We start from the raw sequence: 26,853 nt of genomic DNA, 5'->3' as shown, positions 1-26,853 counted from the left end.
GCAATGATTGAATAACATGTATGTGTACATTTATGTTGCAACGCTCCCACACGCGACGCAAGCGGTGTGGTCAGCATGTAAGGGCTATTTGAACAAGAAGAAGAGTGATGGAGTGCTGCATCAGATGACCTGGCCTCCACAATCACCCAACCTCAACCCAATTGAGATGGTTTGGGATGAGTTGGACCGCAGAGTGAAGGAAAAGCAGCCAACAAGTGCTCAGCATATGTGGGAACTCCTTCAAGATTGTTGGAAAAGCATTATTCATGAAGCTGGTTTAGAGAATGCCAAGAGTGTTTAAAGCTGTCATAAAGGCAAAGGGTGGCTACTTTGAAGAATCTGAAATATAATATATATTTTGATTTATTTAATACTTTTTTGGTTACTACATGATGCCATATGTGTTATTTCATAGTTTTGATGTCTTCCCTATTATTCTACAATGTAGAAAATAAAGAAAAACCCTTGAGTATGCGTGTACAAACTTTTGACTGGTACTGTAGTTGAAACAATAATTTTGATATCATAGATGGTGAGTCCTTGCATCCTTAGCTTTGTCTATGCATTTGATAGTGGTTACATTTCTCCAGCCCCATCTCTCAGCTTTTTACCGAAACATAGGCGTGGAGATCGCTTTGTTATTGTTTCAACTGCTGTTTGCCACTTTAAGGACTAAAAAATGAGCAGCATCAAACCGTAATTTACAGTTAGGCATACTTTAGCAGTACTACAACAACACAGCACATATTGAAATGATCAATATGGACTACCAAAGCTCATTAACAAAAATGCAGAGGAAAGCATATAGAATACCACAGTATGAGTCACAATACCCATAAAACCTAGCGGTTAAACAGGAAAATGTTTCCAATCATTTTTTCACCATTAATTTTTCCCATAGGGGATTTTAGAATCACTTCAAATAAAGGCTATGTTTCGTGTAGGCTTACACTAGCGTGACGTTTTGATAACCGTGTAAATCTCTCTAGGACAAGGTGACTTTTATCAATATATTTGCCTGTATTTACCCCCCCAAAAAATGCACCGCTAATTAGCTGCTAATGTGGCTATCATAAAGAACTCCAAATGCCATGATGATATGGACAAGACTGCCGAATCGAGGCAAAGCTAAGTATCTCTCGATTAACTATCTAATGCTAGCTAAATGTAGTTAGTAATGAATAAGTTGGCTAAATTTCTTTAAATGTACCTGTTAACAAAGGTGCCAGCTAGAGATGAGGTGCAGGAGCTTGCAGGGATTTGTAGTTTTGCATTATGTCTACTTTGATGTTAGTTAGCTATTCAAATCAGAGAGTAAATAGAGAAGAATATATTGGCCAAAGTCACCTTGTCCGAGAGATTTACATGGTTATCAAAACGTTACGCCAGGGTAAAGCCTACACGAAACACAGTCCTTATTTTAAGTGTTTCTAAAAATCCCCTATGGGAAAAATGAAGGGTGATAAAAACGATTGGAACCATTTCCCTGTTTGACCACTAGGTTTTTGATACCTCCACTGTAGGGCTTTATAGCAGCAGCACAGCGTTTTTCAGTTTCTGGGAGAACACAATACATCCAGGCATCTTCAATTATCGGCAATAATAATTGCTTGTACCATACACAAGCATTATACACTCCCTATAGGCCTACAACAACTGAAGCTCCCAAAATGAGAGGTTAGCCTACTCATGTCTGCTCCTCACACATTACTATGTTTAGTGTGTAATAACTACTATGTAGTAAACAGTAAGTTACAGTAGCAATAACATCAATGACGTTAACTAGTGTTTGACTTGTTACGTTACCACTTAGCCTAGCTACATGTTTATAAAAGTTACTAACTAGTTAACTAGCTCGAGAAATGGCTAATATGTATCTTGATTATTTTACTGTTTTGGACACATCTTCTAATTCAAACTGATGATTGTGATTCTAATTTCATCCCATCAAGACCGCTAAGAACAGAGAAAGGTAGCCATCCATCCAGACAAAAACCAGGGATGGCAATGGCTTCAAGGAATGTGATAGTCTGAACAGGAGAACCTTTTCCAGGGTAGAATTTATAGCGAACAGCTTTGCACTAACGTTACATCTATGCGGAGAATATTCGTTCCCTAAAGCCATTGTTTGTCAACAACTGACCAGATACGTTGTAACAAACATTTGCTAGTTAGATGTCAACAGCTTGTAGTGACAGAATTGTCTTGCTGAGACTCCAAGTCCTAGCTAGCAAGGCAGCATTTACCTAGCTTGCTAAGAAGCTCCAGGGTACTACTTTGCGCACACCCGCGTTAACTAACGTTACCTAACAAACTGGCTTTTGTTTCACATGACATCCCTGTCTTGTGCACCAATGTCACGAACACACACCTGTTATTCTAGCTAACTAGATGAGATGGTTTCAACAATCGGTAACCATAGCTACATATGTTAATATAAGTTGCTAGCTAACAGTTATCTAGCTAAAGTTGGCTAAGCTAGCCAGGCAAACCAGCTAACGTTAGCTAGTTAAAATTAGCAACTCACATTTCCTCAACCATTTCATCCAGTAACGCACGATAAGACTGTGGTATTTCTTGTTCTCGATACACCAATTTGATAGTCCTTGAATTGATTCCATTGTGTTCGACACTCCTTGAAACCGTCGATCCAAAGTTGACTCTAGGGCCGCAGGCGAACCACGACCGTGGCCGCTTGACGCGCCAGATCCTGCAGCCATTTTCCAGGCCTTGAACTGACAAGCTAGCTGGTTCTTGCCTGTCGCGCGTTGTGATCAACCTAGTCAAGAGTGCACTTGTGCGGTATGGTGCCGCGCTGGCTGTACACATTAGTAAATTGCTATTGTTTTAACAGTACATTCAGTTATTACTGTATGTGCTAACGATTACGTATATTATGTCATTGGTTTTATTTCAACAACTTGTGCAACAAAGGAATGTATTATTATAGAGTTGGTTGGTCGTTACTAGAAAACTCATTCAAAACAGACGATTTAATGTGAATGTAGCGCCACTATGTGGCTAAATAGCTGCAGCTCAGCATGGCCTGTCACTAAAATCATGCATCTTTCTTTCTTTCCTTTACATTCCAAGAGCACTTTCCTAACTCCCTTTCCTCCTATCCTAGCTCCATTTCCTTCTTTCCTATCTTCCTTTCCTCCTTTAAAATTTTTATTTTATTTCTTTCCTAGCATACTTTCCTTGATCCCTTTTCTTCCTTTCCTCCCATCCTTTGCTTTCCTAACTCCCTTCCCACCTATCCTTTCCTAACTGCGTTTGACTTCTTCCATTCCTAGCTTCCTTTCCTCTTTTCCTAGCTCTTTTCCTCTTTTCCTTTATTTTCAAGAGGACCACGATGGAAATTAAAGTTTTTGTGTCATCCTCTATGATTTTAAAGGCATTGTACTGTATCCAGTACAGTGTGGTTGTATTGTGTTTAAAATCAAATTAAAAAGTTAGGAAAGGAAAGGGAGCTAGCAAAGGAGGAAAGGTAAGGGAGATGGAAAATTAGGTAAGAAAAGGGAGCTAGAAAATTAGGAGGAAAATGAGCTAGATGGAAAGGAAAGATGGAAAGGGGGCTAGGAGAAGAGCAAAGGAGGTAAGGGAGCTAGGAACGGAACAACATTTATATAGGAAAAGGGGTCTAGGAAATGAAAAAAGGGAGTTATGAAAGGAAAGAAGAAAATTGACTAGGTAAGGAAGCTAGGAAAAGAGGAAAGGAAAGGCAGCTAGGAAAGGAGAAAAGGGAGTTAGGAAAGGAGGAATTGAAAATCAGAAAGGAGCTAGGAAAAGAAAGGAGGAAATTGAGCTAGGAAGGGAAAGGAGGAAAGGGAACTAGGAAAGGAGGAAATGAAAGGAGATAGTATAAGTAATAATATACATTTTTAGTGAAAGGCCACTTTTGGTGACAAGCCATGCTATAGGACTGCAGCTGGATACTTAAGCAATAAGGCCCGAAGGTGTGGTATATGGCCAATATACCATACCACGGCTAAGGGCTGTTATTATGCAAGACGCAACGCAGTGCCGGGATACAGCCCTTAGCCATGGTAAATTGGCCATATACCACAAACTCCCAAGGTGACTTATTGCTATTATCAACTGGTTACCAACATAATTAGAACGGTAAAAATAAATGTTTTGTCATATTCGTGGTATACCACAGCTTCCAGCCAATCAGCATTCAGGGCTCTAACCAAGTGGGTTATAATATATATTTGCTCAGGCTTTAAAGGGCATATCCACAGTTGAAACAATATACCGTATACAGTGGTTGTATACATTTATAATGTTTACAAACATTGGAGTCAAACAAGCTTATATTTTAGGTTCCGATGGGAGTGTGACAATTGAACAAAGCCCATGAGGCATTTAAAAGTTATATTGTTCAAGAATCAATGGGGTATACATCATTAATTTATAAATTCTAAATTAATTGTAGCATCTGCAGATTGCCCCTTTAATCCATTGTTAGGATGAGTAGAGGTGGCTGACGTCTTCATCTGAAAAAAGTACTACGAGTACAGGTGACTGCCAGCTTGACATCAGTCACCTGTACTCATCCTAACAATGGAATAAATCTTGAGCAAATAAGAAATTAATCTCTGCCTTTTTTGTTGAGTGCGCCAACTCATTTCTGCCTCGAATCACCGGTAGTCCTTTTGGATGTTTTTCTTGGTAAGCCATTTTGTTGGATTTTTGTCATGGTTGTCGAGCACCCCTTCTTTCTTGCTGTAGCCTGGAGGCCTTCATGAATTCTCATGTCACAGGGCCACAGTCATTCAATCATTTGAATTTATGTGGCAGATTTCAAGTTCTGATTAACAAAAACATGACTTTATTTTAGCAAAAAGGGTACAATTTATCAAAAACAATTTAGGTCTGAAACAATTATATATAAAATATTAAGCACAAGTACATTGTGTATAACCAAAACACTATTATATTATGCCCAACCATTAAATGTGATGGAGGGTGTTGGGAAGAGTTGGGAAGAGCGGAGGCAAAGGAAATGGATTGAATCAAGGAAGACAACATTAAATAGCAAAATATCCTTCTCAGCCCAACCATTTGTCCTCTTTTGATAAACAGAGAAAATGTGCAAAACATAGGATCTACATACACCAAAAACATGAAATTAGAATATTCCCTCACGGGAAAAATAAAAATAAACAACTCCCCAACGGGCTGTTTGAATAGTTTTTAGGAAGGGTTGTGCATTGCCTCAACACAGTAACCTGTATTTACTAATGCAGTGATCTCTCTGTTGTCCTCTACCTGGGCCTTTCCTTGGCATGGTTAAGAACAATAACACATACTACCAGTATGGTAACTCACCCCCAAGCCATAAGACTGCTAAATAGTAAATTAATGACACCCCAAAAATCTGCACTGACTATCTCGCACTGACTGACCCCACGCACACTCACTAGACTATACGTACAAACACTGACTCACACAACACTGACATTCCCATACAAAACCCACACACATTCACAAAATGTTGATTTGATTTTGATCATGATGTTTCGGTTGTCCTGTATTAGGCTTAACTGTTGTCGTTAAAAAAAAAATCTTTAAGTCAGTAGATCAAATCAGTACCCAGCTATTCTTGGTTTCCCCCCTATCCCCATCTAGATAGTTACAGCTCAAGAGACTCTCTGAAAGTGGCCAGGGATAGAGTCATTCAACATGAATGATAATTGCTAAGCAAAAACATTGTGGTTCAAATACCCAATGGCCTAATGACAGGTTTTTACGTATTTTCTCCCAATCCAATAGAAACACTTCTAGAAGATTCAAAATTATTTGTGTTTTGCGTCGTCACAATAGTAACATTTATAAGGTACAAATTCATTTGTTATCAAATGTAAAATATTCATGTGCAAAATAGTTTTGGCAATGACTTATTCGTCAAAATTATTTTCTTTTCACACCATAGAAAACTGAGAAACGTATCAAAAAAATAAAGGACAATTGTATTCTATCAAATAAATCAATGAAATTAGAAAGCATTAAGCCAATGAATATGCTCTAGTCCGCACCCAGGATTTTCAAGCAGACCTATTTTATGAGTAATACCTTAAATCTAACAGTTGTTATTTCTCCTCTCGTAGTTCTTAGTGGTTGCTGTCATTCCAGTTGCATGCTACTGGGTTTGTTAGTATTCACACCGAGGTGGATTTAGTCAATAGTTACATTAAACTGTGGCTAACAGACTCGGCAGAGTGTGTAATAAAACAATGGTTTTGTTGCCACTGGTTGGCAGAGGTTTAGTGGCAGTTGTATCAGCTGCCTTTTTCACTGTTCCCTGTGCTGGAGCCGCTGAAGGATTAACAGGTTCTTGTAATGTTTTTCATTGTATTGTCAATGTTTTATGCTTCACTACTATTGATAACTTTATCATAACTAACTGAGTTTATGTTAGGTTAAAAGGTATTCCATAAATCTTGAGCTATGTTACTTTCTTTTATATTTCTGCATAGTGTATTTCATGTGATTGTATTTGTGTTGATAATTCTGAAATACAAAAATTATCTTCTTTCAAATCAGTATAAAAAATAAAATAAAATGTGAAAAATTAAACCACTGCTTTATCACATCAACCATAAAAAAATATTCCCAGGTACATTTCAATTAAAAAATAATAACTCTCCAACACTGACAAAAAATGGTCAAACGGTGCAATGACTTCCGAGTTCAGTTTTATATCCTCTACTCCGGCTCTTGTTTCATGGACCTCAGTAATATGGGGATAGACTGACCCCTCCTTTGGGTTTCCACTGATGCAATATCTGTCTCTGTCTTCACTGTGCCAGGCCTGCCGTGGCACCTCTGTGGCTGATGTCCATGGAGGGAGAGCTGATGTGAGTGAAACACCAGGAGGGTTGAGGAGACACGGCTGTCTTGTGTGGCTGGGCTACCACATGCTGAGCAAGGTGACATTTCAAGCCTCTTATTTCCCTTTCTTCTCTTGCTGACAGTCAGACATGACGGGTTATAGGTGTCTCTGCTCAACGGGCAAGAGTCTTGTGAGGTAATTTCCTGGTAGTTGTCCTCGCGCTGCAGGCGCTTGCAACTGGGTGCGGCGGCACTGGGGAAGTCAGAGTCCAACCAGCTAAGCTTGCGCTTCTGATGGAGCAAGAGTGAAGAAAAACAAATGAGATACAAGTCTTACATATTATAGATTGTGTGAGAATCATTATGACAATGATATATTAAACAGCGATAACTAGAGCAGTAAGAGACCCACCTTGACTGGCATGCACAGCTGATTTTGGTGCCATCGTGGCGGAAGACTGGGTGTGGGTTTCTGGGTGGCAGCGACAGGGGTCACATGGGGGAACCACATCTTCAGCATCATCTCTACCTGCAGGAGGGTGCGGAGGAATTTCTCTCTGTGGAAAGAGTACTGTCATTAAAAACATTTTACGACATGAAACATTTAAAGTAAATTTGTAACTACACCATAAATTACCGTTTGCTAGACATACACAAGATGGTTTGGTTTGCTTACCCCATTTCAGGTTTCTGAAGAATACCCAGGATCCTCTGGAGTCTGTCGATGGCAACGCTCGACTGGAAACTGCTAAGTCCTCTCTCAAATCTCCCCGTCTTGAGTCCATTCAGAAGCTCCAACAGGGGTCTGATAAACCTTCGCAGCTCTGAACACTAGGAGAGAAGGGAAACAGAAAACATATATATCCACTGTCTGATAATGTCTCTGGATGCAAAAATCAGTAACTCAGTATTTTCAAATCAGTCAAAGCAGTCTTTAAACAACAAAACTCACTTTCTGAGCGAAGGCCAGGTCTCCTTGCATGGTCTCCTCTGTGCTTCCCTTTGTGCTTAACGCAGCACTGCCAGGGGAAGCCACCATGGATGGGTAGGTGGTGGTGTGAGGAAAGCATTTTGCTTGTCCACTCCCAGCCATGGACCAGTGTAACCTAGGGGCTGCCTCGCCACCCCCAGCCAGGGAGAAGGGTACTGAGCAGGTCTTGCCACCCCCTGAGCTATCTCCCTCACTTTCGGAGTTGAAGACATCAATGTCTGCCTCGTCCTCAGTCACGTCGCTCTCGCTGAGGAGGAAGCTGGGGGTGGAGGAGCGGGAATCATAGGTCGGCCATTTGGTGGACATGCTCAACAAATGCATCCCTAGAGAAAGAGAGAGATCAGTCACAAGGAATATCAGAAATACCTCAGAGTAACTGATGTAGAGTTAATGCTGACCTAGGCATTATAACAAGTGCTGTATGTAGAAAACCCCCCTTTAACAAAATTGCAGTCATATCTATCACAATTTAAATTAAAACTATGAATACAAAACAATAACAATGCAAATTTGGGGTTTTCACATCATGCTCCAGAAAACTAGTAGGTGTGTCCCCTAATAAATATTCAAGAAGGAATGCTGTTAGTCACTGATCTTGGTATAAACTCCACCAGCTGTTGCTTTGTTATACATGTGAACATGTGCTGTGTGGGGGTGTGACGTACAAGGTCATGTGGAGTTTGACTGTATGGCTGTAGGATTTTGTCAGCTATTAGTTACATTTCAAACATCTGATCTGACCACTGTAACATCAAACTAACTGATTATCCTAAAACAAAATGACAGAGGCTGCATTATACGCTACATTGTTTCACGCATTAAAGTTGTGTATGTTCATTGAATGCTTCTCATAAACTCGCTATGCTTTAACTTTCAATTTTAGTCTATACTGTATGAAGCGCTTATATATATATATATATATATATATATATATATATATAGATAGATAGATAGATAACATACATAGAAACAACTGTAAAGACATGAACTGATTCCAGGTTTCAGGTGTTAGCCAAGATGGAAGGTTCAGACTACAGCAGGGAAAGCTGATCCCGAACCAGCGCATACTTAAGGCACAACCAATAATGATTAGACTTTTGGCTTAAATATTGTTACCAAGAGTGCAGGTTTGAAAGTTCAAAGCTAGTTAAAATAGATATGGGGAAGCAAATATGTATAGAAAAACATAAAAAGTTACAGTAGTCTATAGCCTATGATATATATATTACCTTTTAGGATGAAGACGATGCGAAGACAATTCAATAAAACAGTCAAATGGATAACTAGTTGAATAACCGGTATTCCTTCTCCAATTGCAATTGTAGGAAGATCTTATTCAAAAACCAATGACAAACACTGATGTTGATGGCGCGCTATAGTTGTAGAGTCCTCTGTTCTCAACGTCTCAGTACTGTTTACTCCTTTCCCTCGTTTTAGATTCCGTTTACCTTTCAAAGTCCTCAGTACAGCGAGGGGTAACATGTGAATCGCTACCATGCGCTACACGTGCTGAACTGTGTGCTCGGCCGTGGTTGGTTAGCAGATGGTCCACAGCGCTCTCATTGCTTGAGAATATAACCACTCAGTGACTACATAAATACTGATTGGCCAGTAACTGTTACTTGTCATGCCTCTCTCACTGTCACGTGTGAGACGTGTGGAGAGCTGTGGCTGTATACTACAGTAGTCAACAAGGAAAAACACGAGGCAGTAATGACACCGGTTATACAGTGTGGCTGAGGTGTCTTGTCCTGCATTATCGTAATGTAGGACTGACTAGTCACTAGTCTAGGTGCTAACGGTTTCGACCCCACGTGGAGAACACCGGACAACAACTGATGTCATCAACTTGGATCAGCCTGATGCACCAAAGATATATGTATACTGGGACAATTCATAACTGGATTATGGTAGAGTTCTAGGCTGAGACCAACTACTTGACAGTAAATAAAATTTTGTTCTAGTGGGGTAGGCATGCATATTCTGCATTTGTCCAAAACTGCCATGCAAGTATTGCTCCCCAAAATGTATAATTTTGTGCATCTTTGTTAATTAGTGTAGATAAATTATTCCCTATAATTGCCATTTATTGATATTTTTGTATGATCCAACCATTCGTAAAACATGTATCATTTGATCTATAAATTAGCAGGCCTAATTAATCAAGCAATTACATTTTCATTGGGAGGTCCTTCTCCAATGTTCTTACAAAGTGTTTAGGAACATATTCAATCTCTCCATATCCCAGTCTGGTGTCCCCACTTGCTTCAAGATGTCAATCATTGTTCCTGTACCCAAGAAAGGGAAGGGAACTGAACAAGATGACTATCGCACATGGGTTATACAGTGTGGCTGACGTTGCTTCCAGAGGCAGTTTGGAACTCGTAGTGAGTGTTGCAACTGAGGTCAGACAATTTTTACACGCAACGCGCTTCAGCACTCGGCGGGCCCGTTCTGTGAGCTTGTGTGGCCTACCACTTCGCGGCTGAGCCCTTGTTGCTCCTAGACATTTCCACTTCACAATAACAGCACTTGGAAAGGTGGCACGTTGAAAGTCACTGAGCTCTTCAGTACGGGTCATTCTACTGCCAATGTTTGTCTATGAAGATTGCATGGCTGTGTGCTCGATTTTATACACCTGTCAGCAACGGGTGTGGCTGAAATAGCCTAATCCACTAAGGGGTGTCCACATACTTTTGTATATATAGTGTACCTGCATTTGACGGTCATGGGAACTCTGAAAAAACAAGGTCAAATCATGACGTCAGTGAACTTCAAGTCAGAAAGTTGGAGTTCTAGAAAGTTGTCAGCGTTTCCGAGTTGGATGACCGCTCAAAACGATTTTCCCCAGTCGGATCTAGTTTTTGTCAGCGTTCCCAGTTGTCTTGAACGCTCGGAAGTAGGAGAATCGCGAGTTCCCAGTGATTTTCAACACAGCATTATTCTCACCGTCCATGCTTTCTCCTTCATTTCCTCTGGTGAGACTGACCAGAGAGAGGGACATAGTCTTCCACCTTATGGCGACACTTGAGTCGCACCGCATCTGCCTCATGAACAACATGAATTTGTACTAGAGGTCGACCGATTATGATTTTTCAACGCCGATACCGATTATTGGAGGACCAAAAAAAGCTGATACAGATTTTTATTTTATTTATTTGTAATAATGACAATTAACAACAATACTGAATGAACACTTATTTTAACGTAATATAATACATCAATAAAATCAATTTAGCCTCAAATAAATAATGAAACATGTTCAATTTGGTTTAAATAATGCAAAAACAAAGTGTTGGAGAAGAAAGTAAAAGTGCAATATGTGCCATGTAAGAAAGCTAACGTTTAAGTTCCTTGCTCAGAACATGAGAACATATGAAAGCTGGTGGTTCCTTTTAACATGAGTCTTCAATATTCCCAGGTAAGAAGTTTTAGGTTGTAGTTATTATAGGAATTATAGGACTATCTCTCTCTATACCATTTGTATTTCATTAACCTTTGACTATTGGATGTTCTTATAGGCACTTTAGTATTGCCAGTATAACAGTATAGCTTCCATCCCTCTCCTCGCTCCTACCTGGGCTCGAACCAGGAACACATCGACAACAGCCACCCTCGAAGCATCGTTACCCATCGCTCCACAAAAGCCGCGGCACTTGTAGAGCAAGGGGAACAACTACTCCAAGTCTCAGAGTGAGTGACGTCACCGATTGAAACGCTATTAGCGCACACCCCGCTAACTAGCTAGCCATTTCACATCGGTTACACCAGCCTAATCTCGGGAGTTGATAGGCTTGAAGTCATAAACAGCTCAATGCTTGAAGCATTGCGAAGAGCTGCTGGCAAACGCACAAAAGTGCTGTTTGAATGAATGCTTACGAGCCTGCTGTTGCCTACCATCGCTCAGTCAGACTGCTCTATCAAATATCAAATCATAGACTTAATTATAACATAATAACACAGAAATACGAGCCTTTGGTCATTAATATGGTCGAATCCGGAAACTATAATTTCGAAAACAAAACGTTTATTCTTTCAGTGAAATACGGAACCGTTCTGTATTTTATCTAACGGGTGGCATCCCTAAGTCTACATTTTGCTGTTACATTGTACAACCTTCAATGTTATGTCATAATTATGTACAATTCTGGCAAATTAATTACGGTCTTTGTTAGGAATGGAATAAATGGACACACAGTTCGCAACGAGCCAGGCGGCCCAAACTGCTGCATATTCCCTGACTGCTTGCACGGAACGCAAGAGAAGTGACACAATTTCCCTAATTATAAGAAATTCATGTTAGCATGCAATATTGACTAAATATGCAGGTTTAAAAATATATACTTGTGTATTGATTTTAAAGAAACGCATTGATGTTTATGGTTAGGTTTGGTGCAACGACAGTGCTAAATCATCAGACGTTTGGCGAAGTAGGCTGTGATTCGATGAGAAATTAACAGGCACCGCATCGATTATATGCAACGCAGGACACGCTAGATAAACTAGTAATATTATCAACCATGTGTAGTTAACTAGTGATTATGTTAAGATTGATTGTTTTTTATAAGATAAGTTTAATGCTAGCTAGCAACTTACCTTGGCTTCTTGCTGCCCTCGCGTAACAGTTAGTCAGCCTGCCACGCAGGCTCCTCGTGGAGTGCAATATAAGGCAAGTGGTTAGAGCGTTGGACTAGTAACCGGAAGGTTGCAAAAACGAATCCCCGAGCTGACTAGGTAAAAATCTGTCATCCTGCCCCTGAACAAGGCAGTTAACCCACCGTTCCTAGGCCGTCATTGAAAGTAAGAATGTGTTCTTAACTGACATGCCTAGTTAAATAAAGGTGTTAAAAACATATATAAAAAAATCGGCGTAATCGGTGTCCAAAAATACCGATTTCCGATTGTTATGAAAACTTGAAATCGGCCCTAATTAATCGGCCATTCCGATTAATCGGTCGACCTCTAATTTGTACCTATGACTAGAGAAAGTGAAATACTCCTTGATATTAAAATAGACACAATGAGCTGCTAATAATTTAAAAAACGCAGGGCTATTGATACACTTGGCTACTCATTCATTGCAGCTGCAGCACGAGTAGAAGTAGAGAAAAGCGTGTTTTATGTTTTGTAATAGTGTTGAATAAAAACAGTCTTGACAGTGCTGAGTAAAAATTTGACATGAAGTCACTCAAAAAAACAGCAGCTCTTTGCTGTATTCTTTGACAGTCTTTCTCTGGTCATGGTTTTAAACGTTATGAAATCTCATGTAGGCTAGTATCAAACTTTGCTGTGGTTGTGGAAGCTGTAGGTAGGCACAGGGATTAGAGCTATCCGATTGGTCAGCGCAGTAGGCGCACTCGATTTAGCCACAGATCTTCCGGTCAGCTGGGTATGTGGAGTTTGTATTTTCAGACAAGATAAATTGTTTAAAATGGGAACACTTTGCCTACCCGGTGGGGCAGGGCACCTGAATCAAGTGCACCTACCACCAACAGTGCAAAATTAAGGCTGTTCTGAGGGCAAAAAGGGAGGGATGCTACTCAATATTATGAATGTGTCCTTAATGTTTTGTACACTCAGTGTACATGTAGCCCGCTTTCGAAAATCATTGATTCTGACTTACGCCACTTCCTATGTTGGAGGTGGTCAGCCGCCATCAGAAAAGCCTGCCAGGGCGGTGGAGCGCCCTACACGATGCCTGTTTTTTGTGGTGTTCTCAGAACGCCTGCACCTGGTGCAATTGGAGGCCAAGCCCGACTGGGTCGCTCGGGCTCAGGCTGGGGACGAGCTCCCTCCCTCAGGAGTGGTGTGCCAGCGAGCTGTTAGTCCCTCTACTGGGCCCAGTACCCTTCAAAGGAAGCGTGGCTGGAGCCACCGCAGGCAGAGCCCATCTGCTGCCAGTGCTGGACGGGGGCAGGAGTCGGACCGCTGGGATCGCCTTGAACGGAGAGCACATGCCCTGCGTCAGGAGGTTGATAGCTTCGATGGCGACGACAGCTGTTCCCTGTTGGCCAGTGATAGGCTGTTCCTGGGGGACAATGCTGGTGCTGTTCACCACCGTGAGTGTGGCTACCAGGCTGACAGGCCATCAGAAGCTGGCAGCGGGGCTTCATCGCCCCCCAGCAGCTCGAGAGGCTATGAGGAGCCTACTCACTCGGGTAGCCACTGCACTGGACATCAAACTGGTGGACAGTGATGACTCTCCATCTGTCCCCATCTCTGCTGAGTTCCGCAAGACCTTGCAGGAGAGCTGGGCCTCTGCCAGTGGACGCTTCCAGCAGAGACTGGACCATGGAGTTATGTTGCGGGCGCGGAGTCACTCGGCCTCCGGGAGTACCCGACCATGGACACCATGATAGCTGCCATGGTCCTCCCAGCTGGGAACCCCCCCCCCCCCCCCCCCCCCCGAGTCTTTGATGCGGACTTGAAAGCCACATATGGGTCCCTCTGCTCTCTTGGCCGCCTTACCAATGTGACCATGCTGCTGCAGGCCTACCCGTAGACTCTGTTGCCCTGGCTGCAAGAGGGCACAGAGGAACTCCTTCGGGAAGCGATGGAGTTGTCTCGCCTGCTTTCCCTGCTCCAGAGGGATGTGGCCCGCGCCAACGGACGGGCCATGGCGCAGGTGGTTTCCTCCCGGTGCCATCTCTGGCTGGCCCAATCCCATCTGCCAGCTCTTCTCCAGAGCACATTTGCCACTACCCCATCACCCCAGGGCTGACGTTTGGCCTAAGGATTGATGACATTCTGGAGCAGACCGATAAGGTTCGTAGGGACTGGGAGACCCTGAGACGGTTCATGCCGCCTCCTCAGGCCCTGGGAAAAAGGCAGATGGACCTCGCCACCCACCTGCACCCGAACGACGGTGAGGTCCCTCTCTTGCCCCATCGCCACTTGCTGAGGGAGGACAGCGTGGAGGGGCACAGCGTGCGGTGGAGCAACAACCTGTCAACCGTCACCGCCATAGGGACGTGCCTACGCTCGGTGCGCCAGAGAGGCGGGCCCCGGCAGGACCCCTGACACACCCTTCCCCGGCCTCAGCCGCTTCTCCCGGTCTCAAAGGGCAAAGTGGGAGGAGGGTGTGGAGTCCCCCAGGGTGTTGTCCACAATGCTCGAGGGGTACCGACTCCAATTCCGGTGCAGGCCCCCGTCCTTCAGGAGCCTTCATGTTACCACGGTGGCCAACCCCCTGAAGAAAACCCTGCGGCTGGAGATATACTCACTCCTGGGGCAGGCCGTGCCCAGGGACCAGTGGTTTATGATGCTGGACCTGAGGGATGCGTACTTCTATGTTCCTGTTCACCCAGCTCATTGGCAGTACCTCCGATTCGCATTCGAAGGGACGGCTTACGAATTCATGGTTCTTCTCTTCGGCCTCTCCTTGGCACCCCACACTTTCACAAAGTGCATGGACGCTGTCATGGCACCTCTCACGTCCCGAGGATTGTTGATCCTCAATTACCTGCACGATTGGCTGATTTGTGCCCCAAACACAAATCCAGTTCCATCCAATGGGCCGGGTCCATCTCCGGCCGCTTCCCTTGATTGTGGACACAATTACTACAGCCCATTGGCTGGGATCTGTGGTGGCACATTCAACACAAGGTGTGGCTGCGTCCTGGACTCTACTGAGAGGAGTGCCCCTCATTGATATCTGTGTGGCGGCCAGCTGGGCTTCTTTCTTCTTGGCCAGGTCCCTCTAGCACCGACTACATCTGGTACGGGTATACCAATATATTGGAGTGAAGATTACGTATGTAACCACGGTTATGTGAGCTATATGGATCACTCCAATCCTCTACGGCAGTGGTTCCCAAACTTTTTATAGTCCCGTACCCCTTCAAACATTCAACCTCCAGCTGCGTAGCACCAGGGTCAGCGCACTCTCAGATGTTGTTTTTTGCCATCATTGTAAGCCTGCCACACACACAATATACAATACATGTATTACACATAACAATGAGTGTGAGTTTTTGTCACAACCCGGCTTGTGGGAAGTGACAAAGAGCTCTTATAGGATCAGGGCACAAATAATAATAATCAATAATTTTGTTTAATTTTAGAGTTTGTGTAATCCTGGATTCTGATCATTCAGGCGAGAAAAAACATCACCCAGATAGGCCAGTTGTGTGAGAAACTCGTCATCATGCAAGCGGTCAGACAAGTTAAAATTATGGTCAGTAAATAAAACTTTAAGCTCGTCTCTGTTCAAAAAAACGTGTCCATACTTTGCCCCTTGATAACCAGCACACTTCTGTATGTTGTAAAATTGTTAAACATTTAAAAAGTGACAATTTTTAGATAAAATTATACTAAATATATTCACGTCACCAAATAATTGATTAAAACACACTTTTTTTGCAATGAAGGACCACAGTAGCCGCAACAGCACTCTGTAGGGTAGCACCATGGTGAAGCCGGAGGACAGCTAGCTTCTGGATACATTGACTTCAATACAAAACCTAGGAGGCTCATGGTTCTCACCCCCTTCCATAGACTTACAAAGTAATTATGACAACTTCCGAAGGATGTCTTCCAACCTATCAGAGCTCTTGCAGCATGAACTGACATGTTGTCCACCCAATCAAAGGATCAGAGAATATATCTAGTACTGAAAGCATAAACTACAGCTAGCTAGCACTGCAGTGCAGAAAATGTGGTGAGTATTTGACTCAAAGAAAGAGAAAGACAATAGTTGAACAGTTTTGAACAAGAGAGGGATAGAGAGAGATTTGTCATTTTTTTCACTTTCAGTTTCAATTACTTAGCTAGCAAATGCAGCTAGCTAGTTTAGCCTACTCAAACACCATGGTCAAACAGAGGGATGCTGTGTTAGCTAGCTGGCTATGACTATCCAACACAACACTGGAACTCTTCCAAGTCAAAGTAAGCTTTTGGTTTCACTAATTTATTGCCAAGTGCTGAACTGCTTACTGACACTGTAACATTACTGCATTATTGTAGCGGGTTTACTAACGTATTAATTCTATAAGCTATGTTGACTATGACGTTACTTTAGCTAATATGGTGACAATGATGTAGGCTTTGTGTGGCGGTTTTGATATGGTTTGACTTGGAAAGGTTTTTTCGCCTGGTCACATACAGCTGATGTGTTGTGCATTGAAATCCACAAGCGAAGGGAAAAGGTAAGAGGCGGAGAGCTCATAGATGCGAGAAGGAATACATCATGGCTGCTATGAAAGTGAACTGTATTTCCGCATGATAAGAGGTGTATTCATTCTACCGATTCTGTTGAAAAACGTTTCTTAAACAGAAGCAAACGGAACAAAACGGGGATTAACATACCTGAATTAGTCCAATAGAAACTCTTGTTTGCAACTGTTGGACTAATGATAACACCCTAGATCAGCTAGATGCAGGCAAGATTGTGCATGACGGTATTGAATGTGTCACTGTCTCTCCATGTGTCACTGTCAGTCGCCTCAAATGTTTCTCTCGACCTGTGGGCACCTACGTTGTAAGCTTCATTCATAGGCTAGGTTGTAGCAACCTCATGATGGGTATCGGGGAAAATGTGAGTATCATGTAGAAGCCTAAACCTATCGCTGTTACATTGAACTGGGTGAATGGAATATGAATGACAGTCATCCAATCTGTTTTAATGGAAATAAGGCCATGCTCATGATTTTTTATTTTAATCCTCCCTCATCTTAAACGGCACTGACCGCCACTGGCGCCGACGTTGCCCTCTTGGACTATGACCGTCCAAGCAACAAAACAAAGACATTTTGTGACTGGTACACTACATGCAGTCGTAAGGGTGGAAGCAAAATAGTACAAAATCTTATTTTCCGCAATAATAGAAAATCATCATCAGAAAATCGCATTCAACACTAGATGGCGCTACATCGACATCCTATCCTGTGATGAAGCTTTACATTTATCATGCACTCAACAGAAATATTTTTTATTATATTGGACAGAACAAGATTCATATTTCATAATCATGTCAACAAATATTGAATTACTACAAATCAGGTAGCTCTGTTTTATAAAAGTCATATCAATGTGGTGGTACTAGATCATGTTGTTTTTATTCCATTACATTTCTTACCTGTGTTTCCACCATTCAACACAAAATGGCAATATGGAGTGCATTAATGTAACAATATTCATTACACTCAGCTCCGTTTTAATTCCATCAGTTAAGGCCATCTCAATTCAAATCAAATTAATGAACTAATGAAAATCCTTAGAACTTATGATTTTTTTTTTTTTTTTATTGCCTTTTATTTATTTATTTATTCTTGAATTGAATGTCAATCATCACGTCATCTGAAATTAAATGGAATTGACCCTATGAGGACACAGACACACAATCATACATTGGGAATGCCTGTTTCCCTCAATTGCTCCTCGGTGATTATTTCCTGTAAAATGAGACAACATTCAGGGGAAACATGAACAATCAAGAGTTTGAAATGATACCGGTCGTCATTACAACAAGGCCTAAACGTCCTCACATTTCCCTTTTACCAGAGGACCTTCTCCTTTCTCTAACTAAGTTCCCAGCTGGGCCTCTTAGCTTCATAGACTGTGTCCAAAGGGCTGTGGTTAAAAGTTGTGCACTATGTGATTTCAGGCTCAACAGTATTCTTCAGGTAGAGATTAAAGGGGGTGAATTCATTTGAATTCTGAAGTATGTTATTGAGCTGCTCTAATGGGAAAGCAGAGGTAAATGACATGGGGATGTTTACCAGAATATTTACCACTAGAATATTCTGCAAACAACATGGCTACATGTTTTGGGTTTAATTGTTTTGGTTGGTTGAATATACAGTATTAGGTTTCCAGGGGTATCAGTTTTGATCCAGACTTGTTGAAATGTTCTTGGCAGGAGGGAGAGGAAGAGAAGAGAAGAGGGAGGGGGGTTGTAAGAGGCTGTGGAGGAGAAGGAACCAGTGGGACAGAATTGGTTGGTAATTATCTCTTGACATTTAGAGAGAGAGAAATGGGCGTCTCATAATTACCTCTGGACATTTGGATAGGGATGGGGCGGCTGGGGGGGGGGGGGGGGGGGGGGGGTGAGAGAGAAGAACAAACACCATTGTATATACAACCTATATTTATGTTTATTTATTTTCCCTTTTGTACTTTAACTATTTGCACACATCATTACAACACTGTATATAGACATAATATGACATCTGAAATGTCTTTATTCTTTTGGATTTTTTGTGAGTGTAATGTTTACTGTTAATTTTTTATTAATTATGTGTCAAACTATGTGTCAAACAAGAAACATTTCTGTGCTTTAAGGTAGCCTATTCTTTAATAGATTTGTGAATGCAATTAAGGCATGATTACAAATATTTATACAAAATGTTTTTATTATTATTTATATTTAGATCAGTAAAAGGGAGTGAAGGACTTGTACCCCATTGGCTCTATATTGCATAAACTTCTTTGAGAATAATATGATTTTTTGATTGATTTATTGATCTATTGTCAATATGCAATTTTTCTAATGTGCTCATTGATAAGAGCCAGTCCATGATAGGAAATATCCTCATATGGATGATTACCATGGGTCTTTGATTGACATCACCCAACTCCGGTTTTCTTATCTTGGTATCATCTCATTGCCCTCTACACTTCTCTCCTCTTTCTATAGGAGCTAACCCAACCCAGGAGCTAACCCAACCCAACCCATCTGATTTCACATTCCAAAATCTTAATCTTCTTTAGGATGGGATCCTCTTTAACAAACTTGACATGTTCAATAGGAGCTACTATATTCCTTTCTTATCCCATTACTCAATTGCCCAAATTCTTGATTTGAGGTCCACAACCAGATTTACCCCGCTGGCGCCATTCAACTTCAAAGTGCAAGCATACTTTCTTAATAAGGGGGTATCTTCTTGCAGTTTGTTTGGCAATAAAAGCCCACTCTATTGAACTTGCACGATATAAAAGGTTACACCTACTAAAAATGTATGTAACCTAGCTTACAAAAAGCAATATTATATCATGTAATAGTAATAGATCTAGCGTCTACATATTTCTGTAGGCTATTTGACGTTAATATACAGTCAACATTCTAGATTCTTCCACCAATGCTTGAGAAGAAGAAACAGGCACCTGGGTGGAGCGTGCTCATTGGTTCCATGGTCTTTGGTTCCATCGTGGGATTCTTGCTATTCATTACCACCCAGGGCGTGCGTGTCGCGCTTACGTTAAACAAGACATGAGCCAAAAAAGGGAGTGCGCCGACCAGATTGAATCAACCTCTCAATGAAAGAGAGAGAGAGGAGGCAGAGGGAGCAAACAGAGAGCAGCAAGCAACAGTGCCCAATCTGAGAGACATAACACAGAGAAAAATCAGAAGAGCTGCAAACAGTTTATTTTATGGTTCTGCAGAGAACAAAATAATAATGTTGACTATCTTTTTTCTGTAATGATCGACTACTATAACAAACTATTTACATCAGAAATGGACCGTAAAATTGCAAACTTCTCTGGGATGTGGAAAATGAAGACTTCTGAAAACTTTGAAGAACTCCTTAAAGCGTTGGGTGAGTATTTTCACACAGCCACGGGAAGTAGGGGTGCTGAGAGTGCTGTAGCACCCCCTGAAAAATCAGAATTAGGCCTAAAAATATCAATAAAAATAAAATGTGTTATTAAAAAAAAAAAAAATCTCGCCTTTTAGTAGTATTAGCAGACTGATAAAAAAAAAAAATCAGCATCTGGCTTTGGCAAAAAAGGTAATTTCTTTCAAAAACAAGGACATTTCTAAGTGACCCCAAACTTTTGAACGGTAGTGTATATCAAGCAGTGGAGGCTCCTCGGAGAAGGAAGGAGAGGACCATCCTCCTCAGTGAATTTCATAAAAATAAAACATTAAAAAGAAAATTGATACAACTGCCCTAAATATAATCACAGCACCAAATAATTGATTAAAACACACTATTTTGCAAAGAAGGTCTACGGTAGCCTCAACAGCACTCCTCAACAGCACTCTGTAGGGTAGCACCATGGTGTAGCCGGAGGACAGCTACCTTCTGTCCTCCATAGACTTACACAGTAATTGTGGCAACTTTCGGAGGACGTCCTCCAACCTATCAGAGCTCTTGCAGCATGAACTGACATGTTGTCTACCCAATCAAAAGATCAGAGAATTCATCTAGTACTGAAAGCATAAACTACAGCTAGCTAGCACTGCAGTGCAGAAAATGTGGTGAGTAGTTGACTCAAAGAGAGAGAAAGAAAATAGTTGAAGACTTTTGAACAAATTAATTTCTTCCAAAATGAAGGAGAAGCGAGATATATAGATATATATAGAGCGAGAGAGATTACATAGTTTCACTTTCAGTTTCACTTACTAGCAAATGCAGCTAGCTAGTTTAGCCTACTGAAACACTAGCTGGCTATGTCTATCCAACACAACCCTGGAACTCTTCCAAGTCAAGGTAAGCCTTTGGTTTTACAAATGTATTGCCACGGGCCCGTTGATTCTGTTGAAAAACGTTTCTTAAACAGAACTAAACAGAACAAAACAGGGATAAACATACCTGAATTTGTCCAATAGAAACTCTTGTTTGCAACTGTTGGAGTAATGATTACACCCACTATCAGCTAGATGCAGGCAAGAATGTGCAAGGCGGTATTGAATGTCACTGTCTGTCACATCAAATTTATCTCTAGACCTGTGTGCACCTACGTTGTAAACTTTCATTCATAGGCTAGGTTGTAGCAACCCTCATGATGGGTATCGGGAAAATTTGAGTTTCATGTTGTAGCCTAAACCTATCGCTGTTACATTTAACTGGGTGAGTAGAATATGAACGACAGTCATCCAATATGCTGTAATAGAAATATGGCCATGTTCATTAAAAAAAAATTGTCCTCCCTCGTCTGAAACGGCACTGACCGCCACTGATATCAAGCAAGTATTTTTATATTCCACAAGTACTATCAACTGTTTTGTACAGATAATTATCAGACTCAAGATACAAATTCTGGTAAACACTGAAATACATTTTGTTTTCTTTTAAACGCTAAAGTAATGCACTGGGCCTTTACTAGTCCTGTATTAGCAGACCCATACGTCATCAGCGCAGGCAAAATACAAATTCTGCATCCCCACCCCCAAACAACTTCCCGCGGCTATATATTTGCATACTATTTGAACATGGACATAGCCTTTTGGTTATTACAACTAACATTAGAATGTATTAATGCAACCGATTGGGAAATATTTTTGTAGTCGACTTGCATGGGCCATCTGTAAATATATCGACTCTTTGATGTAGACTCAGATCATCATACATTCTGAAAATCACAGATGCACTTATTATTGCATTTGCAATTACCTTTTTTCAATCTATGGAGCCCTAGCCTTTGTCAAGGATATGTCCAAAATGTGTCAGAAATGTGGCAAAAAGGACCAAAGGCACGAAAAGACCAAAGCGTCCTGAGAAGCATCCCACTCTTGGCTATGGGGTGAAATGTTAAACCAGCTTGGTCTGTGGCCACATATACCACTCAAGTGTTTATACTTCTCTGTGCACATGTTTGGTTTTAATGGGGAATTCATTCATTATTATTTCCAATAATTTTCTTGCTTGATTTCTTGTTTTAAAAGTCCTTTGTTATCCTTTTTGAGGCACCCATCCACACACACACACACACACACACACACACACATACACACACACACACACACACACACACACACACACACACACACACACACACACACACACACACACACACACACACACACACACATAGAAAGGCCAGAGGAGGGCCTTGGCATCTATTAAAATGTAAAGACAAATAGCCCGTGGAGGAATGTTATATTTTCCCTCATTTCAAACCAAGACCTCATGAGATTGTAATTAAAGCCAGTGTAAACGGAACTTAACCCTGAAATGGGCCCCCTCAGTCAGCCGGTATTGAGAATAACATTCCCTCAGCACCCTGGGACTCCTCAACTAACTCGCTCCAGGGGTTTCTCTGTGGGCAACAGGAGTATTTCCCTTCAAAGATCAATTTTGCTCCAATGAGAAGGTTTGTCTGATTTTTATTCAGGGATAAGAATTTTACTTTGAATAGGCGAGAGGAATGAAAGTCAGTCTGATGTAACATACTGTTATTTGTGTGTCAGGTCTACGCTACTCATCCCTTGAAGTTGAATGAATGAGAGCTCTGTCTGAGATCAAACCCTCCCTCTCCGCTGATGTCGTTCCCACTACCCATAAATCAATGGTTATGAATGATGGCTGTGATATGGCTTTTCATCACAATGGATGCATCCCAAATGGAACCATATTCCCTATATAATGCACTACTTTTCAAAAGCCCCATAGGGCCCTGTTCAAAACTAGTGCACTATGTAGTGAATAGGGTGCCATTTAGGACACACACACACACAAGGTCTCCATTCTCCATCTACTTCTGTGATACCTTATTGATCCCCATGACCAGGTGTGAACGTGTTTGTCAGGAAGATAGCCGTGGCTGCAGCCTCCAGGCCTGCAGTAGAGATCACCCAGCAGGGAGAGAGTCTCTCCATCCAGACCTCCACCAGCGTACGCACCACCCATGTCTCCTTCACCGTAGGCCAGTCCTTCAATGAGGACACAGTGGACGGACGCCCTTGCACCGTAACACTCCATTTCCACATTCTTCATCTCTACATATGTTGCATGAAATATTTTGGTTATTACTGTACGTGCATATTTTGCCAGGACTCAGTGTATGAAATCAGGGGTCTGTATAAGCATGTGGGGAAAAATCTGTGTGTATCTTGATATTTGTTCTATGTGATGGTTTAGTATTCTCATTTTCTTTATGGTTTGTGGAGGGCAGCAAACATAACGCCTAACAGACTTGAAGAAGCAGTAACATGCCGCAACAGTACTGAGTACCAAATGAGAAGCCTCAGGGTCACACACAGATCTACTGTGTTTATCTAGCCACTTCACTACAACATGCAGTGTCACTTATTAAATCCTTGCATGGGCCTTCTTCCTATGTCCTCCAGAGTACCCCTCGCTGGGAGACAGATAGCAAGATCAGCTGTGAGCAGACTTTGCAGAAAGGGGAGGGCCCTAAGACTGCCTGGACCCGTGAAGTGACCGATGATGGTGAACTAATTTTGGTAAAGCATACATTTTTATTGCCTACAAACAGTGATCCTTTAACTGTGTTTTGGGGGGGGGGAGGATGTGTTTGATTTATCTGAGTTTTGTATTCATTTTCTTGTCATTTTCTTTCAGACAATGAGCGCTGGGGATGTTGTGTGCACCAGAGTATATCAACGAGAATGAAAGACTTTTAAGACTGTCAAACATTTCCAGTTTTTTTTATTTCTACCTACTCCTTTTGCTTGTTTAATCTTCCAGTCATTCAGATTGTGGTTAACAAGACGTCAGGTGTACGTGTTTTGTCAGACAGAGTTTGATTGTTGTGAAAGCCTTGTGCCAGTTTATTTTCATGTATAATGTTCTCGTAATAGCATGTAATGGCTTTGTAATGTTATCATTGTTCCTCCACTACTAAGCTGTATTTATTCTCAGTATAATGCATGAAAACCCTATCTGTATTTCTCTTCAAAATGTCTTAGCGAAGCAACTGTAAACCATCCTCAAACTGTGTTGTTAAAACAATTATAAATGAATCATGTATTTCCAAAACCTGATTTTATTAGCTTTGTGAAACTGATTTAAACCAAGACCTTGACCCAGCTGTTCTGGCTTTCTCGCTCCATACCACCTCCTTCTTCCTTCTTTTCTCCTTTCCCCCTGCCTATGATCTTTGTATGCATCCCTCCCTTGTTTTTCATCCCTCCCGGCAACTTGCCCTCTCCTTCTCTCCTCCACACCCTTTCCTCTCAATCCTCCTTGTCCTCTATGTGCTCTCTTTCCTCATCCCTCACCCTTTGTCCATTTAGAATTTTAAAACTCCCAAAGAGAATCCATATTTTATGAACACAACTGTGTCTGAAAGACATTTGGCAAGAACAAGGGGAAAAACTGGGAGTGGTAGGGAAAGAGTGAGTGAGGGACTATAAGAAAATAATTTCATATTGAGAACGGTACTATTTCCTCAGCTTTCGTTCCCAGCTGTACCTAATTACAGTATGAGCTCAATAAAAGGTTCCCCACCCCCTCTTCCGTGGACTCGGCCCGCACCCATTTGCAAAGGGCAAAATTACTGCCTCTGATTTGTGTGAGGACACTTTGCTCTCCCATTCTCCCACATACCGCTGAACTGGACAGCCAAAACAAAATACAGTCACACCTAAATTAACACTCATACTTGGGAGGACAGATGCTGTTAGAAAATAATGGATTGAAGAATGGATTGAACAGACTCCAGAATCCAGCTTGCTGTGTAATACAGTGCAGGGTCTCTCATGCACTTCCTGAGGAGAGAGAACACTTACTCGATCAATAGGAAGTGATTTGCTGTCCAGATTAGCAGACGTTGTGCTAAGGGTCCCAAAAGTAGTGCACTATTTAAAAAAAGATATATTATTTGACCTTTATTTAACTAGGCAAGTCAGTTCAGAACAAAGTCTTATTTTCAATGACCGCCTAGGAATTCGGAATAGAGTGCCATTTTGGAACCAGAAATGCCCTCCTCCGAGACCCTCCTCAGGTTTACTCACTCTGTGCTGAGCCAGCCTCAGGCCTCCTGGGCTTCATTTCTCCAGACTGTGCTCTTTCAAGCTCACAGGGTAAGTTAGTGAGTGAATGAATGAAAGTGAGTGTGGGTTATGTAACCTCGTGTGCATAGCTCAGAGTTCAGCCGAAAGGGTTATTATGCATTCATCCATACTGTATATGTGTATATGTGTTAAAAAAAAAATTTAAAACAGTCCTGCTCTGGTCTGAAAATGAACTGAACTGTGGAAAATCTGAGGATGTTTGCTCAATAAAGCTCCACAAGGTCACAGAGAGACACACATACAGTACCTCATGTCTAATTCGTATTGAATGAAAACTTTGATAAATTATTATTGTGTTTATAGAGACAGTTAAAACCACAGAAAGTGCCCAGTTCACTCAATCTCTCCTCGTTACCGAGGTCACTTTCCACACAGCGATTGTGTCAGCTCATTCCATAGGCTATGATGTCATGGGGCCACAAATCTCTTGATTCGCCATGGAATGCAGTGGTTTTAAGACCAGGCTGGAGGCACCCGACTCCAAGGCTCCATCCAAGGCTGCATCCCAAATAGCACTCTATTTCCTAATAGCGCACTACTTTTGACCAACTCGACAGGCTCTGGTCAATAGTAGTGCACCATATAGGTTGTAGGGTGCCATTTGGGACAAGTCCCAACTCTAGACAAGCCATCTGGACCACTCATACAGACTATTACAAATGAATCACTATGGACAAACACAGAGGTACTGGACATTAACATGGGAGCAGACTCAAACAAGCAATTACAGACCTAACGCTGTAAAACCTGTGTCCCAAATAGCACCCTATTCCCTACATAATGCATTACTTTTAACCAAACCCACTGGGCACAGACGTAAATGGAATAGACGAATAGACAATAGACAATCAACGTTGATTCAACCAGTGTGCCCAGTGGGAAGCCTTATGGGCCCTGGTCAAAAGTAGTGCACTAAATAGGGAATAGGGCAGTAGCGGTGAGTGGGTAAAATCACTGGGGAAGCCAAGCCAGGGAAAAAAAAGCCATATTACAACCTACAGTGGGGAGAACAAGTATTTGATACACTGCCGATTTTGCAGGTTTTCCTAGTTACAAAGCATGTAGAGGTCTGTAATTTGTATCATAGGTACACTTCAACTGTGAGAGACGGAATCTAAAATCAAAATCAAAATCCAGAAAATCACATTGTATGATTTTTAAGTAATTCATTTGCATTTTATTGCATGACATAAGTATTTGATCGCAGCTGAATTCACTCAGTTTAGCTCAACGCTGATTGGCTATTATTTTATTTATTTTTTTATCAAGGGAGGCCAAATGCTCGCTGGCTTCCCTTGCATTCAATGTTACGGGAGGCAAC

The 26,853-nt window shown here is 41.7% G+C and overlaps 3 protein-coding genes across 7 annotated transcripts in view; 1 reads left to right on the top strand and 2 right to left on the bottom strand.

The window, feature by feature from the left end:
* LOC120041150 (regulation of nuclear pre-mRNA domain-containing protein 2-like) overlaps nt 1–2,881 on the bottom strand; it is a 62,565-nt gene extending 59,684 nt beyond the window's left edge. For all 5 annotated transcript variants that reach the window (XR_005475842.1, XR_005475839.1, XR_005475840.1 and 2 more), the window contains exon 1: nt 2,528–2,881. Coding sequence is in view for 1 of the 5 variants with exons in the window: in XM_038986108.1 (XP_038842036.1) it covers nt 2,528–2,720 (193 nt within the window). In the remaining 4 variants the exon portion in view is untranslated. The remainder of the gene's footprint in view (nt 1–2,527) is intronic.
* Nucleotides 2,882–4,820: 1,939 nt separating this feature from the next.
* Nucleotides 4,821–9,322, bottom strand: LOC120041146. The gene is made up of 5 exons (XM_038986103.1): nt 9,061–9,322; nt 7,793–8,154; nt 7,517–7,671; nt 7,253–7,397; nt 4,821–7,131 (listed from the first exon to the last, which is right to left on the bottom strand). Exons 2-5 carry the CDS (start codon nt 8,150–8,152, stop codon nt 6,715–6,717), a joined length of 1,077 nt encoding a protein of 358 aa, XP_038842031.1. The 5' UTR covers nt 8,153–8,154; nt 9,061–9,322; the 3' UTR covers nt 4,821–6,714.
* A 10,790-nt stretch (nt 9,323–20,112) lies between these two features.
* On the top strand, nt 20,113–24,482 carry LOC120041149 (cellular retinoic acid-binding protein 2-like). The gene is made up of 4 exons (XM_038986107.1): nt 20,113–20,367; nt 23,285–23,463; nt 23,844–23,960; nt 24,079–24,482. The coding sequence occupies exons 1-4, from the start codon at nt 20,250–20,252 to the stop codon at nt 24,127–24,129; spliced, it is 465 nt and encodes a 154-aa protein (XP_038842035.1). The 5' UTR covers nt 20,113–20,249; the 3' UTR covers nt 24,130–24,482.
* Nucleotides 24,483–26,853: the final 2,371 nt, after the last annotated feature.

This window comes from Salvelinus namaycush, unplaced genomic scaffold, assembly GCF_016432855.1.
Source record: "Salvelinus namaycush isolate Seneca unplaced genomic scaffold, SaNama_1.0 Scaffold41, whole genome shotgun sequence".
Classification (NCBI taxonomy): Eukaryota; Metazoa; Chordata; class Actinopteri; order Salmoniformes; family Salmonidae; genus Salvelinus; species Salvelinus namaycush.
Note: the sequence above shows the minus strand (reverse complement) of the source record. Positions and strands in the feature narration are given on the sequence as shown.

What these genes read in the sequence shown, in the direction of transcription:
- LOC120041146 (XM_038986103.1), bottom strand. Translation starts at nt 8,152, where the DNA reads ATGCATTTGTTGAGCATGTCCACCAAATGGCCGACCTATGATTCCCGC. An exon ending in ACCTGGCCTTCGCTCAGAAA is followed by an intron (nt 7,672 to 7,792) that starts GTGAGTTTTGTT and finishes CTTCTCTCCTAG; the next exon opens with TGTTCAGAGCTGCGAAGGTT. An exon ending in CTTCAGAAACCTGAAATGGG is followed by an intron (nt 7,398 to 7,516) that starts GTAAGCAAACCA and finishes CTCTTTCCACAG; the next exon opens with AGAGAAATTCCTCCGCACCC.
- LOC120041149 (XM_038986107.1), top strand. Translation starts at nt 20,250, where the DNA reads ATGATCGACTACTATAACAAACTATTTACATCAGAAATGGACCGTAAA. An exon ending in AGAACTCCTTAAAGCGTTGG is followed by an intron (nt 20,368 to 23,284) that starts GTGAGTATTTTC and finishes CCCCATGACCAG; the next exon opens with GTGTGAACGTGTTTGTCAGG. An exon ending in ATGATGGTGAACTAATTTTG is followed by an intron (nt 23,961 to 24,078) that starts GTAAAGCATACA and finishes ATTTTCTTTCAG; the next exon opens with ACAATGAGCGCTGGGGATGT.